The following is a 16,003-nucleotide window of genomic DNA, read 5'->3' as shown; positions in this document are numbered from 1 at the left end:
TTTGTTTTGGCCCAAGCAAAAGGCAAACATGACAGCAGTTGTTGTTGGCAGGGACACAGGGAGAGAGAAAGGCAGGGAGAGGGGGGTAACGATGAGAGGGAGTGTGAGTGAAAGAGCTACAGAGAGAGTCAACAAGAAGGCGCCTGTTGCTAGTCATTCCAGAGTCCTGAGAGAGAGGGGGTGAGCAAGAGCAAGAGCCTTGGACTTGTTTGTTCTTGTCCTTCTGTCCTGCATCACTTGCAAATGCCCCTGGAGGCGACTCAAGTTTGTGGAAATGCGTCTACGCACATACCTACATATATTTGTGCAACATAGGCATAAACCAACTTCAGTAGTCACACAGCGGCAGTGAAAACTCTTTTTTAAGAGACCAAAGTACAGGTCTGAGCTGTGCAAGAGAAGGCTACATGGAAATAAATTTTAAAAGTTGGGTATAAAATGCTTTTAAAACTAGAAAGTAAGAGAATCCATAAGTGAAATTGTATTAATAAAATATAAACAGCCCATAAATAGTATTAAAATAAGCAATAATATATTTAAAACCCAAATATATTATTAATTTTGTATTTTTGTTATTTATTATATTAAATACATAACAGTAGATCATTTCTGATTTATTTTTATATTATTCCTATTTTATTATATCGAATATTGCTAACTCTATATTTTTTTCTCATTTTTATAAGTTTTAAAAATAATAATACATAATAAATTATTTATATTTTCAGTTCCTTTCATCAAAATTATACTGTAAGTCCTTCCAAGAACCAATCAACTGTTTATTTTGAAGGCAAAACCAATACACCCAACGCTGTGCAGAGTTTATTTATGATTTTCGTAGTAAATACAGAAGTAAGAACTCACCTTGTAGGAGCCCAGATTCTTGACCGAGCAGGCCAATTTGACATTACGCCCCGCGGGTACAGTAATGTTCTCGATGACATCTGTGAATTCGGGATCTTCGCTGATGACTGCAACAATAAACAGAGGGGAAGTACATGCATAAGTGTGTGTTGGAATCAGTACAGTAATTAAAGCAGTCACTCAATTAGTTTTGCTCGCACCCTTGAGTTTTCTTTGAATGCTTCCCCCCTCTATATATAAATAGAACACATTTCCATTAAGTGCCTGTGGATTTTTATAGTTCTAATTTTGGGTACAGCGATTTATGGGAATACTTAAAAATTACGAGCAATAAAGGAAAGCCCCTCTCACTCGAGGTTTTGACAGCACGAGAAGCTGAATAAAATCTAGTTTCTGTGAGCAAGATTTTTGAGTGGCATCATATCTGATCAAATCCAAGGGGAATACAAGGTGAAACTCGATTTGGACATTAAATGTTTTGTTTGAGCCTCTCTGCATGCGGACAAAGGTCTGCCAAAGCCATAAATCATAATTAAATTTTATGCCTTACACCCTTTTGCGAGCATTGCCTTTTTCGGACTACGGGTTCAGCTGGTTACCCCCATGCGAGAGTCCACGGTCCCAGTTCCTAGGTCCGGTACAGGCATTCGGTTTAGCCTAGTGTGAAATTGCATTTCGTTGCATTGTTGTTGCTTTGGTTGCTGCTACTTTTGTATCGTGTGTAAACGTTGGCCGCCTGCTGTATTGCCTTTTGTGTTCAGGATGAGCGCCACTCAGGCCCCATCCGCTGCTGCCAGCCCCCGACTGTGTTGGTGTTGGTGTTGGTGTTGCTGCTGTGTTTGGTGCATTAAAGGTGATAAATGTTGTGCAAACGGTTGGCAGCTTGGCAGCTCTCCGGTGAATGCGGGGGTGTGCATAGCTCTCTACGTGGCAGTGCCACGGCCATGGGACACACAATTCGCATTTGTATTGCCATCAATGCATACATTTATTTTTGTATGTGCAATAAAGCTGCTGGCTATCAATTCTTAAAGCTATAATATAACCAATATTCAGTTCCTTCCGAATATCTTTTATTTAATCTAAAGACTCGGTTCTAGATGTAACAAAGAAATTAGCTGGAAATTGCTAAGGCTCAATGATTGCTTTTTGTACTCAAACTTTCAGTCTTGTGTCTAAACATTAAATTCTAGTGGTTGAGTGCATTTCCTAATTCACTTTGTTTTTGCTATATTTCTCTTATTTGAAGTTGGCAAATTATTTTACAGACATGTGCCATAGGACTTATGACACTTTTGGTATCCAAATTGCGATTCAGAAATGTGAAATCATTTTGTTTGGTCAACACACGGGATGAAATGTCATCTGGCCAGACAGACTGTCGGGGGAGGGGGATGGGCATGTAAAGGCCATGGGCCATGGCTGTCAGCTACACATAGTACATAGTTGGGAGGGAGCATCATTTTTTTGTTTTTGGTTTTGGTATCATCGTTATCCTTGTTGGCTCGTTGCTCGCTTGATGCTGCTGTCCTGTCCTGTCCCGTCCATCCCGGATGCTGCTTCCACTCCGTGATGCAACGGCAGGCAACTCATTTAAGTTCTAATCACCTGCAACGACGACAATTAATTAGCTGGCTTTGGCCAACGACAGTGGAAGCAGCAGTCATTAGTTTGGCAGTTCCCCCCCTCACACACAGTCGGGGGTCATTCAGGACAGGGAACGACTTGGATTCCATGGTAGATAAACAACAAATACTAGCAGCAACATTCGGGGCAAACGGGGCATCAGCATAATGCGGCAAAAGGAAGCCTCAGTGGCAGGGATTGGGCCATTTGAACACCATCCCATGCGACAGATGCCAAGAGATGCAGCTCCCCAACGGATATTAAAAGCTGCCAGATGCAACAACGAATTGCAAAATATAATTAAGTTGTGCAACGAAGAAACTTGCATCCCTCCCGAGGCAACAGCAACAGCACCAGAGATGTCTTATGGCATCAAAGAGCTTTGATCCTTCAATCCTTGTTTCCGTCTCAACGTTTTACCCAGATTGCTTGCCGTCAGAATACTATTTTATTAGAGAGATAATCTTGCAATCTTCTGGTCTTAGCCTAAAGCAAATCCTGGCACTTGGCCTTGATCATGTTGAAGGTAACACTGCCCACATTCTGGGCAGCATTGCACAGCAGCTCAAAGATGTGTCGATTCCGCTGTCCCTGCTCCACGGTGCGCTCGTGCAGCTGTCGCAGAGCCACCGCGTAGGCATCGTACTTGGCCTCACTCTCCGTGTCCAACTTGAAGTTCTCGTAGAGCTGCTGCAGATCGTACAGCTGCCGCGAGGTGTCGTCATACAGCAAGCTGGGCGTCTGTGGCAGCAGCAGCGACCACTGTTCGTGCACCAGCTCCAAGAACTCAAAATTGCTAAACAGAAAGGTGACGAATAAGTCCAGACCTTTGGCTTTCATTTGCTCCAGCAGTTTCTCCGTCAAATGCTGCTCGGCACTGGCTGTCTCACGCAGCTGCTCGTAGTCTGTCGTCAGATGACGCTCCAGATAGGCATACACCTTCTGACGCTTCTCGAAAAAGTCGTGAGTGGCCAACATATCATTCAACTGCTGCAGCATGTTGTCCAGCTTTGGGGTGCTGTCCGCCAGATCCTCGTGCTCGCCTTCGATGATGTACTGCAAGACGTCGCGGAGGATCAACAGATAGTTGTCGATGATCTCGGCGCCCGATAGCTTCACCCGATCGTAGAGCTGCTGTCCAAACTGATTGAGATCTATGCTGGTGATGTTGCCCTCGCTCCGCGTGAGGTTCAGCTGCTCCAGAGCCGCTCCCACAGTTTGATCGTTAATGAGGTGATGTGGTCTCCTGGGCCTGGGCACTGGGCGATCAAACTGCTGGCATAGACGATGAAAACGCAGCTGCCGCATCTCCAGGGCACTGGCGTCCACAGCTGCCGTGATCATTGATTTCAGGCGATTGAGAAACACAAGATTCCGCAGTACAGAGGTGTGCTCCAGATTCGTATCCGGATGATGATGGGCATCTATTAGCTGCTTGATGAGCGTCACCTTCTGTGGCAGTATTTTAGTGGCTCTCGCCGCACCCAACTCCGCGGTGTAGTTGCTGAACCGTGGATTAGCCTCCATCTGGGCCAGAAAATCATTGAGACTCATTTCAACTCGCCGTTCGGCCTGCTCGGCCATTCCACGCAGCAGTTCCAGCTGAAAGTCCTTGGCATTAAGTGGCAAAAGTGGATCCACAGCGGCCATAGCCACAGCCACATCGACCACCACCCACGCGAGGCACAGACACAGAATCAACGAGCACTCAAACATCTTCTCAATAGGGCTTGGGCTGGCCAACTGATTGAGGCATCTGCTCATCAGCTCTCAGCATCAGCAGCAGCATCAGCAGCAGCATCAGCAGCAGCATCAGCATCAGCGGCAATCTCTCAGTCTCAATCGCAAGTGTAAACATCGAATCGAACCGACTGATTAGCACATGGAGGGGGAGACACAGGGAGGAAACAGCTTTAGCTTTGTCCGGGGTCAGTCGGTGAGGCATGGGTTGTGCTGCTTGATATGCTGACAGCTGATGTACGAACGCGTAGTTGCAAACCGAACGAGGCTGAGCCCGTTGTTGCCCTGCTCTTGCTTTGCTCTGCTTATCGCACTGCACTGTGCACCGGGAGAAATGTTGTGGCAGGCCCGAGTCCGGCGCTAGACCTCAGCAGCTGTGGCTAACCCCACCAGCCAGAACCAATTTAAGTTAGGGCCCATGACAAGGGCAAGCAGTGCAGGAAAAAATGGCGAGGCAAAGCCAACTAGTAGTTGCAGAAACGAAGGGGGCATATTGAATGTTCTAATGGATTACCAGAAACTTCAACCAGAAAGGCATTGGTTCCTATTTATAATCATTTCATGCACTGACCAACACTGCCTTGTTTTAGTGTTTTGGCCTTGCCCTTGCCATATCTCCCGCTTATCTATCATATTTCATTGCTTATCTCGATTCATTTGAAAACCATCTAAATATTCGTTATACCCTTCAAAACCTCGTTAGAGTATAACCAGTTGTTGCCGTAAACAGTCAAATGTGTTTCTGTGTGTGCGTGTGTCAGTGCACGTGAGTGCAAAAGTCAGAGTCTCTCCTCTTCCTTCCGTTTCCCAGCTATGTACGTGGGGCAATTGTGTTGACCAAGCTCTGGAGTCCTCTGTACCGGTCCTATGTGTATCTGGCTCTCTCTGCTCACAAGTTAAATAAAAGTTGCAGACGCTTTCCATTCATTGACAAAACTTCAACGGCATCCTAATTGTACTGTGGCGTGACTCGGCTGGGTATGGATACCTGGGGGCACACGAGACACGAGAGAGCTGTGTGCCTCTTTTTTTTGCCACAGCTTGATTGAAATTTGTCAGGTTGATTGAACTCGTTGCCTGGCCTTTGCCACTCGAGTTTAGTTTCGATTTCTCGAGCATTTTTTGCTTTCGTTTCTTGTTGGCAACCTTGTTCATTAGCTTTAAATATTTGATCAAAGCGACTAATGGCCGTGGATTGGTTGGTGCCCACACACACAATTCCGTAAATTGAAACTTGGCAACTTCTTCATGATTGCCAAACACCTACACATACCTCGGAAGACATCAGCGGGGCCCAAAAGCCCAGCATGCCACAACCCTCTCGGTTTACGGGCTTGGCAGAGAGCATAGAAAAAATAGTGGGAAATACGAGAGCACCACAACGTGCAAGTTTTTAGCCAGGGAAAATCAAAGCATAGAAGTAGAAATTTTCCAACAATTGCACAATTGGCATGCGCTACGCATTCTGCCTCAATGGCGGTCAGCATTTTGATTCCAAACATTGCCCTTCAAGGTTAAAGCATTCTATCTTTGGGGATTCGACAAAGGAGGGGAAATTCGAAATACTTCTTGGATATTTATGGTTTTATTTCTAGAAAAAGTTAAGCGGAAGTTAAAGTGTCAGAAAATATAAAAAACCACAAAAACAAAGAATTATTTCCATTCGCTGCGTTGCCAGTTCATAAGATGCTTAACCAGTGTTTAACAGCGTGTTAATTTAATCAGCAATTAGACAAAGAGAGTGACGAAACGGGCATTAAATGCAACAATTGAGAAAGTGTTATTTGTGTCTGTAACACTTTGCCGACCTTTTCAATCTTCACCAGCGTTCCCACTCAGCTTGTAACTTCTTAAGCAACCTAAAACAGTGTTAGAAAGCGAGCAAGTTCAGCAAGAAATGCAATAAGCAGCCACTGCAGAGACACAATCGAAGAGTAAATTGGCAATAAATTGATCAACTGAGCAAATAAAACTAATTCTACTTATAATACCCCTTTTTATAGGGCATCTATAACTCTTTGCTGCTTCACGCCACTCGCCGCAGCCAGCATTATCCCGCCATTTCTCTGTGTTGTGCCTTTGAGGGAAAACTTTGCCACGTTTTTTTCCATCGTCGCCATCCATTCCATTCCTTTTCTTGTTTTGTTTTTTGTTGCTTTCTTTTTGTGACTTTTGTTAACAAAGCCGAAACAAAACTTTGCCACGCTTTGCCAGGACGCCTATAAAGGCGACGACGACTGGAGTCAGGAGGAGACGCAGCAGCAGCTTCCCTGGTCAGGGGCGTGAAAAGCGCTAAAAGCGTTTAAATGAATTTAAAAGAGTTAAACTTTTGTTTTATTTTTGAAACAATGTTTTTTTTCTTCCTTTTGGCTGGCAAAATTTCAGCTTTTGTGCGTTTCACAATTGTTTTCTCATACTGTGATTTGGCTTAAAGCTGTAAACTTGGTCGCTTCCCCCGAAAGCGGACTTTCAGATCTACTCGCGCAACTCCTGTGCGGGAGGGAGCGCCATGAGATAGGGTAATTTGGATGCAAATGATGAGCCAACTATCCAGTAGGATGGCAAAGCGAAAGCCGCAGTCCAAAAAGCCAACGCCAAACCTAATTGATATGCTTAGAAAGAACAACAGTCGCCGAGCGACCACGACAGTTCACTGAAATGTGAGACTGGGCAAAAAGTTTTCAATGGAAAACAAAACTATCTGGGCTCATCCCATCCCATCCCTCTATGCCAGTGCCCAAACTCCCAACAAACTACAATTTTCCCCTTTCCAGCTCTGGCTCTGTGTCTCCTTCGCCCTCGCTGTTTTTGCTTCGCTCCCTCTGTATCTCCTTCGCCCCCTCTGTGCGTCTCCATCCCTCTACTTTCTGTCTCTGTTTGTGGCTGTCACAGTCAATTGGCCCCAACAGCTATATGCTTTGCAAACTGAAACGAATGCTTCTACTTTGGGTTACTACGACTATATAAAGAAAACCCAGATGAAAATTGAAAGAGAAGCCAAAAGAGGCAGCAAAAATGTGTGCATTAAGATGCAAAATTGATAGTGTTGTGGGAGTCAAAGAAAAATCGAAAATATTCTACCATCGAGACTGGAGTTTGAAGGTGTATGTATGTAAGTATATTCATGTATAAGTAGAAATCATTGTATTTTGGTTTCCTGTCAAAAATTAATTGTATAAACCTTGTAGAAGCCTTCAACGCGTTCACCCTTTATTATTTATTTATCATCTTTCCTCTGTATGTCCTATGTTTCCCATTACTCGCGGCATACACTTGAAATTTGACCGATCTGCATCTAATTTAACGCATCAACAATTAGTAAACAAAACCTGTAAATTCCCTGCCCCACAGTTGACATATTTTCAAGCCCGATCTTACTTATCCCTCTAGAACATCTCAACTTACTCCAACTCCATGTTCCCCTTGCTTTTTCTGGGATCCTATATATTTATGTTCTCTCTCAGCTTGTACTCTCACCATTTCATTGTTGATCTACTTATCCGTCTTTTGCCATTTTGCTTCATTGTTGTATCACGTTGGCAGATTAAGTGATGGCTCAAAGGAACAGAACAGAACCAGCCAGCGACAGCAGCGACTGAACATAAAGGAAATACATACTCGTAAGTATATATTCTTCAAGTTTACTTTTCGCCCAAGCCAACGCTGATGAAGAGTGCACCCGCCATAAAGAATGCCACAAAAAAGGGACTCTAACTGGTAGCTGGTAACTGCAACTGTAGCTGGGATCTGCAACAGCAACTGAAACAGAACTGTGACGGGGAGACTGTGACTGTAACTGTAACTGTAACTGGAAGCTGCGCCCCACATAGTGCCAGCCTTTGGGGCAGTGTCAGGGAATGTGGGTCAGGGCTTGTATGTGGATTGTGCGGGGGGTTTGTGGGTTCTGGTGTTTATGCATTTAGAGACATGCACGTGAAGTTGAGTGGAGTCTCCTATACACGCTACAGCAATATACATATGTACATAGGTAACCGTATCAGGTCTCTCTCTTACTTGACTCTTGCCTGAGGCTCTCTCGCTTCTATGGTCTCCCATCGATGAGTCTCGTCTGGCTTTCTATCAGAGTTTTATGGCCAGAGTCTGTAAGGTTAGCCCCAGCATTTTTTCGACTGTCAACTGTTCCAGCAGCAGGACAAGTAGCTGAACCCGGGACAACTCCAAGTGGCGACTGTGTCGGTGGTGGAGGCGAAGTTCAATCAAGCAAATGTAATGCTGCCCTTGCCCTGGCTGCCAATTGCAGGCAAAAGCACAAAATACAAAGATTGAAACGAGCATTGACAGTTTCGACTGAGCGAATGAGTGACAGCAGTGTATGTGTGTGTCCTTGTGGGTGCCTCCCGCTCCTCCTGCAGCTTGCACTGTTGTCCCTCTTGTTGTTTATGTACGGGGCAATTGCATATTCGAAAGGGTTGATGGAAGAGTTCAGGGAAGGAGCAGGTGCATTAAGGGTGGAATCTTTCAATACTTGACTATCCCAAATACACATATAATGCAGATAGTATTCTTAATCATCCTCCTCTCAGATTTTAGGGACTCTTTTTAATAAGTTTGTATGGAAATTAAGTAGTTTTTTTATATATTTTTAATTCCTAAAAAAGAGAATAATCACTCGAGAGAAATCAATTTTCCATACAACTGAAGAACTATAATTGAAAATGATTATTTTTACATTTTAGAACTATAAAACAATTTAAGAAAATATTCTTGTACATTTATAACTACATCGTGGTGTACTGTCTTTCATTTTTTATCAATTTTCATACACATTGAGCCGCGTAAACTATATTCCTTTGTTCCTTCCAATGTGTAGATCGAATTATGCCTTGCACGAACCCTTTAGAGTTTTATGCTCGGGGGATTATAATTCCCTCTATCACATTATATCCTCGACTCACTCCCTTCCTCTTCTTAAATCTCTTATACTAGCCTACCTCTCCCGTAGTTAATTTAATTTTTGACTTCGATAATTTTGCTTGCTTAGCTATAGTTGCTCTAGTTTAGTTGTGTTTAGTTCTAATTTTCCTCGAATATTAGCCTAACATCTATCTTTCCTGCATGCTCGCGACCGGTTCGATTAATCGCTCGGGGACCGGCTCGGTGTCGCTCGGGGCCACTTGATGGTGCAGTCATTGCATATCAGCGTCCAGACAAAATTCCAGGCATTTGTAGTACAACAGCGGCATTCTCCACACCTCTTAGTACAACAAACTCTTTTCACAGCCCTCGCTGTTTGCCTCTTCCATCGCCCCCACAAATAAACATATAGGTAGGGTAGGGGGTCCTGTATGTGTAAGTGCCTCCCCATCCTGCGCCTCTGGCATGCATGAGGATATGTAAGCAAAAGCAAAAGCAAAGTCAGAAGCTACTCAGGCGGAAATGCGCATAACTGCATCACAGCCACAACACACACACACACGGACACATAGACACATCGCACATACAGGCAGACTGCCACACAGATAGGGTATGGGGTGTGGGGGTGTGGGGGTGGGGCAAACTTTAAGTAGCCGCCACACATTGAAAGGAGGTTGAGGGATGCGTAACGAGGAATGGCAATGTGCTCTGCCAGTGGCCTCTATTGAGGCACTAAGTGCTGCTTTATTAACCAAGAGTCAACAGGAGCAGAGCCATCAGAAGCATCAGATGGAAAGTAGAGAAGCATCAGCAGCACCAGGAGATGGAAGGAATGGCAGCATCACCTGGAGAAGGCGGAGCATCAAGAGCCATAGAATGAGCAGCAACAGAAGGATAAGCACTAGCAGCAGCAACAAGAGAAGTACCATCAGATGACGCTTCAACATGGACATTGGCCACAACAAACAAGTGAGCTGCCAGGAGACGCTCAAACTGCTACGGTCGCAGCTGTTGCTGTTGCTATGGCTGTTGCTGTTGCTGCCTCAAAGACGCATCCTCTTAATTATGCACTTTGTGCCGCAGCGAACACACTCACACACACTCACTTGATTGACCTGTGTGTGTACTCGATAATAATTACGAGGCCCAAATGGCATTAGAACCAGAGCTCTGGACAGCAGTGTGGCTCTATGTACAGCAAGTGCAGATTTGAGTGTGACAATGCAGGAAATGCTGAAACGAAGCTATGCGACGAACCCTGGGGACACAGAGCTACTAAATGGGGCACATAAGACGACTGCACCACCACTCAAGCTCATTGGGATGTGTGGGTTCTCTGGAATTGTCTAGGGAAGTACTCTTGGAACTCGCGCTCCAACCAACCTAGTAATTGGCAATTTCCGACAATAAAAACATTTGAAGATCTAGAGATTAATTAGAAAGTCTACTCATTAGGCATGGCACGGCACGACACAACACGGCGCAAGTTTTAGGCCACCAGGAAGTCGCGAGCTGTGGCAACATGTGTGGAAGAGTGTGAAGAAAGGAGGCAAAAGGAAACAACACCTTTGGTTCTCGCAGTACCACCTGCTCCCACTTGGTTGCTACTTGCAACCCCGAAAACCCCTGAGAACTGCACCGTAAAAACTTCAAAAGCCGTAAAGTACTCGCCACGGCATTGCAAATTTTAATGACTGGCGCGGCGCGTCTGTCGCATTCAAGTATTTGTTTCTGCACCCCCAGGGAGTAAATGCAAAACAAATTTGTGTCTTACATTTCGAAGGGCAGTCTATAATTAATAGAAAGAGAACAAACTCCCCGACGGGCAGGCAGGCCGGCAGCAGGCAGCACTTTGGTTAAGTAAACTCTCCCGGTGCTTGGGCTTGTAAAGAATGCAGCAGATTAATGACACGAGTCGAGAGTGAATCGAAGAGGAGAGGAGGGAAGAAAAATATTCCAGAGAGAGTACGAGTTATGCTTCGATAAATTCAAATCAATTTTTGGTGGCATTAAAAATGACAAAAATGTGAAGAGTATCACAGAGTTGAACAGATTATCATCTGAATTGTCTCAAGTGCAGTTTATTCTACTGAAATCTGTTGCTACTGCCACTTATCCCATTTGCAGAAGTTTATACACAAAATTGCCCATCAATTGCCCATGGCATGGACGTAGATAGACATTTTTAATTAAATTCAACTTGAAAACTCGTATCAATCAAAATTGTAGGCAAATGTTTTTCGATTTTGTGATGATGTAAGGTGCTGCCCCCTCGCAATGCCCAAATGACCTCCGAAGGCCAATCAATAGAAATAAACTTTGAACTTTACCAACGAACTGTATCTATGGCCTTTATATGTATGTGTGTATGTTTGTGTTTGAGTTTATGGGGTAAGGGAGCAACAAAAACAAACAAGATGCTAAGGGAAAATGCTGCCATGCCATGGAAGAGCAGAGGAAAACTTGTAGGAAAATTCAAACTAAAAATGGTAAATGGAATCAAATCAAATAAAGTGAAATAAAAGTTGGGAATAAAATGTGATTATATATTTCGGTGCCGCTGCCAGTGCCAGTGCCCCGCCTCTCCTCTCCGCCACGAACGTGCCCCACAACGTAAACTGTCGATGAAATCTCAGACCCTTGGTTTGCTGCATTCAATGGAGGCTGCTGCTGCTGCTGCAAAACACAATGGCTGCGAGGATGTGTGAGAAGTGGAAAATTCATTTTCACTTTGCCCAAAAAAAAAAACAAAAAATAGAACGGACACGGCAAACAGGACAGAGAAAGAGGCAGGCAGTCAGAGTCAGCGAGAGGGAGAAAATAACAGCGGCAGCGGCGCATATGAACAGGAAAAAATAGCGATAACTCAAATTGAATGCCAATAAAGTAACATATGCGACCCCTCCCGGCAAAGGCTACGTCTGACTACAGCTGCCTCGGGAGCTGGGGAGATGCTTCTCCAGATCTGGATCTGGATCTGGACACTTGAGTGCGTTACGTTGCCTTCTCCGCCACTAACAAGGCCCTGGCCCGGAAACGAATTCGAATCGAAATGCCAAGAGCAAAACTAACGAGCTGCTACACCCCACACCCTATTTAGCTGTAAGGCTCTTCTTCTCCATCCACAAAAAAGTAATGCCTGTCTGAAATAATACAGAATAGGAGCATACGTACGTACATACATATGTACATATGTATGTGGGCCATTTGGCGACGGGCCTGCCCCCAAAGAAAGAATCTAGAAAGGAAGGTGCCGCCCCAGCCAAACAGGACGATAACGAACTGCGAACGGAGGCGACACACTACTGGAATGGGGAGCTGGTATCTGGCGAGTCCTGCTGGTCCTGTCAACTACGTTTCGTTGACAACTATTGACACTAACATGATATTACTTATGCATAACGCCATATGAGCAATGAAGAGGCGCAGGAGGGCGCGAGACACAGAGGAGTGATTGTAAAGTTGCACAAAAAACTAGCTAAGGAAAAGCTAACAAGAAAATATTCGCAGTAAAATAAAGCAAATTTATTGTGGCAATATTAATTATATAATTTGTTAGCTTTAAACCAAAGATGGTACACACTGGGGAAATAGCTATAACTTTAGTTAATTTTAATTCTTTTGTTTCGTTGATCTTAAAATACGAATTTAAATTGTTTTAAGAGTTAATCTTTCTGGACAGCATAGTTCCTATACCTAGATTGGTTCGAAAATTAAATTAAATTCCGATCCTTTGCCTTTTTTCTGCAAATTTAATGCCTTTTTAATTACACAAAATATTATTACTTATACACAGTTTCTATTACAATTTTATGTTCCAATCTTCTTGAGCTCCTTTCGCCCAAACTTTGCCACTGCAACGAAAAATAGTTCGCCTACTGGACTCTCCATCTCAATCCATCTTCAAATCTGTCTGTCTTTCGGTAGGTCTGTCTTTGTGCTTGGACTTCTGTATGTCTGTCTGCATGTCTTTATTTTTGCTGTATGTGTGCTGGTCTTTTGTTATTTTTGCATACATCATTTTGAAGACGTTTTTCAGGCTGTATTTTTCTGGCTCCATCTTCGAATGGCTTCAGACCACGACCTGATCCTGGGGTCGTCCTTTCATGGCTTTGAAACGGCATTCGTATTAACACTCTTGGCCATTTTACACAAAAGGCATTATCATAAGCTTTTTGCATATCGATGGATACAATAAATAAGTATACGAATACATATATGGATATCTATGGCATGAGAGAGAGTGTCGTTCCATTTTTCTCATGGCCTTTTGTGAATTTTAGCATCATATTCGGCATATTTTGTTTATGCAGCACCTCTTGGGGGCCACCTGAGGGCACTTTCCGCCCAGCAAATGATAATGTTTAGTTTTCTCTGTGTATTTCTTACTACAATTTCCTATGCATTTTTGTTTTAAATCAAATATTTTCTCACCACCACCGCACTTTCTCTGTCTCCTCTATCTCCCTCTCTGTCTTCGCATAAATCAAATGCTCGTATTTTCTGCTGAGAAACACTTTTTGGCATAAGCACGCAACATTTTTACAATAATAGATGACTAAAAGTTGTTGGGCTTCTTAATAGTTCATCTAGTGAAAATGTGTAATTCAAATTGGCTCTGCCTTTTCGTGCGTTAAATGCTTGATAAACGTTTTGTCGATTTGTGCATTTTCATGGCACAGCAGTTTTCCCAGACACAACTTCACTCAGGCTCTCACTTCCACGAACAATCAACAATCGCTCTCACTCACAATCATTCTCAAGGCTTAGTCACTTGGTGGCATGCAACAGAACACCAACAGCGCCATCAGTAGAGTGAGAAGGAAGGAGTTCGCTCCTAGGTTTTTTGGTTATAGGAAGTGTGGATACTCTTGAAGATCTGCGGTAAATATGGCAAATATAAGACACTTAAGGGGTAATTTTAATGTGTTTTTTTTAAAGAGTTTTCAAGAAATACATAATTTATAGTACCTTCTGAAATAACACAGTTTTAGGCAAAGTAATATAGTGATTATTCCTCTGATAGTGTTCCATCAATGTCTAATTTACGTGCTGCAAAAGTAAAGATTTCTAGAAGAATAAATCAACTAAAATTAGGGAATACTTCTTATAAAAACAGACAGAGAAACAGACAGAAATAAATGAACCCCTCACGTGCAACAATTGCACCATAAAGTTGCCTAAAAACCCTTTTCGCAAATCCTAATTATAAGCGCAAAACTGACCGAGGGGCTCTGCTGCAACACTCGAAACTCTGAGAGCTGAACAAACTTTCAATCTATCCTGGCCGATCCTCATTCTACCCTCTCTGAAAAGCCCAAGTTCGTTGCAGTATCATTGTTCCCTGCCCACCAAGAGCACAGCAATATGGAGGGGGTCGCCTCTAATTCCCAGGGGCAAATGTGGAGGCGTGCTACTAAATGATGCTGAGTGCACATTGCCACAATTCTTGGAGTGTTGTTCTTATTGTTGCTGCTGCTGCTGTAGCTGTGTCTGTTGCTACTGTTGCATTTGCCTCTTGGTGGCATAATTTACATGGAAGGCAGGCACTTGAAACAAACCATTGCACAAAGGCCATGCACACAGCCGAACGGGGAGCTCCAACGAGCCTCAGAGGAGCGAGTGCGGCATGAGATAGTTGTAATTTTCAGGGGAAGGGTTTGTGTGGGGGAGTGCGTGCCTCATGATTAGCGCATAAGGGGTTGAGCTTGAAGATGCTTGCTCGATGCAAGGAGGAGCATGTACAAATACATACGTATTCGTAATGCCTAATTAGCGTTGAAGCCAAAAAGTTTCCATAGCAATGGCTAACCGCAGGCTCCACAAACCGACAGATAGACCAACACACCGTCAGACCGGGGGGGAGACCAACACAAACAGACACAAGGCCAACTCAATGGGGCAACTTCAAGCTGCAAAAATTTGTTTGGCTTTCGGTGCTGTTCTGCTTTATTTTTTGTATCCCAGGCGAAAAGCTGCTGCTGCAGCAGCAGCCTGGGGCAGGTGCAGCAGTAGAGAGAGAGAGAGAGTGAGAGGGAGAGCAGATTGGAGGATGGACGACAACTGTTCGTGGCATGCAAAGCGCGATAATTGACCCGCAAGCAAGCGAGTGAGAGGGAATCTCTATGCCACGAGGTTTCCTCTGTATTTGTGTGGGTATTTCTGTGCAGTGTGCTAGCGTTTGTGTGTGTATGTGTGCCTGTGTTGGCCATGCAACTGTGCAACAACTTTCGCTTTGATAAAGGACCTTGGCGTCGAGTCGAGTCACAAGTTCTGAGTCCTTTAAGCGGCATTGGGGCGTGCTTCCAGAGCGCCAGAGCGCCAGAGAGTGCCGAGTGTAGAGAATATGGCACACAAACCTACAAACAAACAAACAAAAAATCAACCAAACCACAAGCAGCATACATTTTTTTTGGCACGCAGAGGGCACCCGCATTGCCCCACGACGCCCAGCCTTAAATCATATTTTATTTGCGGATATTTTTTGGGTGAAATTGAAGAATTTCATCTACTTAAAGCGCAAAGAGATGCCAGTAAAATGCTGCTGGAACTCTAAGAAAAACGCTTAAAATTGCTACATTTTCGTATGACAATAAATATGCCAAGAAATATAGAATTCTCCTACTTAACTCTGCAAAGATATCCCCAAACCCAAGTCCCCAATAATATTCCAGAGATAGAAAAACACACAAAACAAAACCAAATCTCAGTAAAACCCAAAAAAAAAGGAAAACAAAAATACATCTACATATACTCGAATCTTAAAACAATAAAAACGTACAAACAAATAACATCAGACAAACGCCCAATTCATTCAAGCGAATAAAGCGAAAATAAAGTTCGCCACCAAAAAAAAAGGAAAGAAGGAAAGGAGTACGAAAGAATAAAACCGAAGAAG

The 16,003-nt window shown here is 43.8% G+C and overlaps 2 protein-coding genes across 2 annotated transcripts in view; both read right to left on the bottom strand.

The window, feature by feature from the left end:
• Positions 1-16,003, bottom strand: part of LOC117900473 (neurotrimin) — a 57,357-nt gene that overhangs the window by 21,333 nt on the left and 20,021 nt on the right. Inside the window, exon 3 of the mRNA XM_034810852.1 lies at positions 865-971. Within this exon, the coding sequence (XP_034666743.1) occupies positions 865-971 (107 nt within the window). The remainder of the gene's footprint in view (positions 1-864; positions 972-16,003) is intronic.
• LOC117900474 lies at positions 2,920-4,248 on the bottom strand. Its single transcript, XM_034810853.1, has one exon. It carries the CDS (start codon positions 4,204-4,206, stop codon positions 2,977-2,979), a length of 1,230 nt encoding a protein of 409 aa, XP_034666744.1. The 5' UTR covers positions 4,207-4,248; the 3' UTR covers positions 2,920-2,976.

Source organism: Drosophila subobscura, chromosome U (assembly GCF_008121235.1).
Source record: "Drosophila subobscura isolate 14011-0131.10 chromosome U, UCBerk_Dsub_1.0, whole genome shotgun sequence".
Lineage (NCBI taxonomy): Eukaryota > Metazoa > Arthropoda > Insecta > Diptera > Drosophilidae > Drosophila > Drosophila subobscura.
The sequence above is the reverse complement of the archived record's forward strand: the minus strand, read 5'-3'. Positions and strand labels throughout refer to the sequence as shown.

Excerpts from the sequence above, each read along its gene's own strand:
- LOC117900474 (XM_034810853.1), bottom strand. The coding sequence starts at position 4,206 with ATGTTTGAGTGCTCGTTGATTCTGTGTCTGTGCCTCGCGTGGGTGGTG.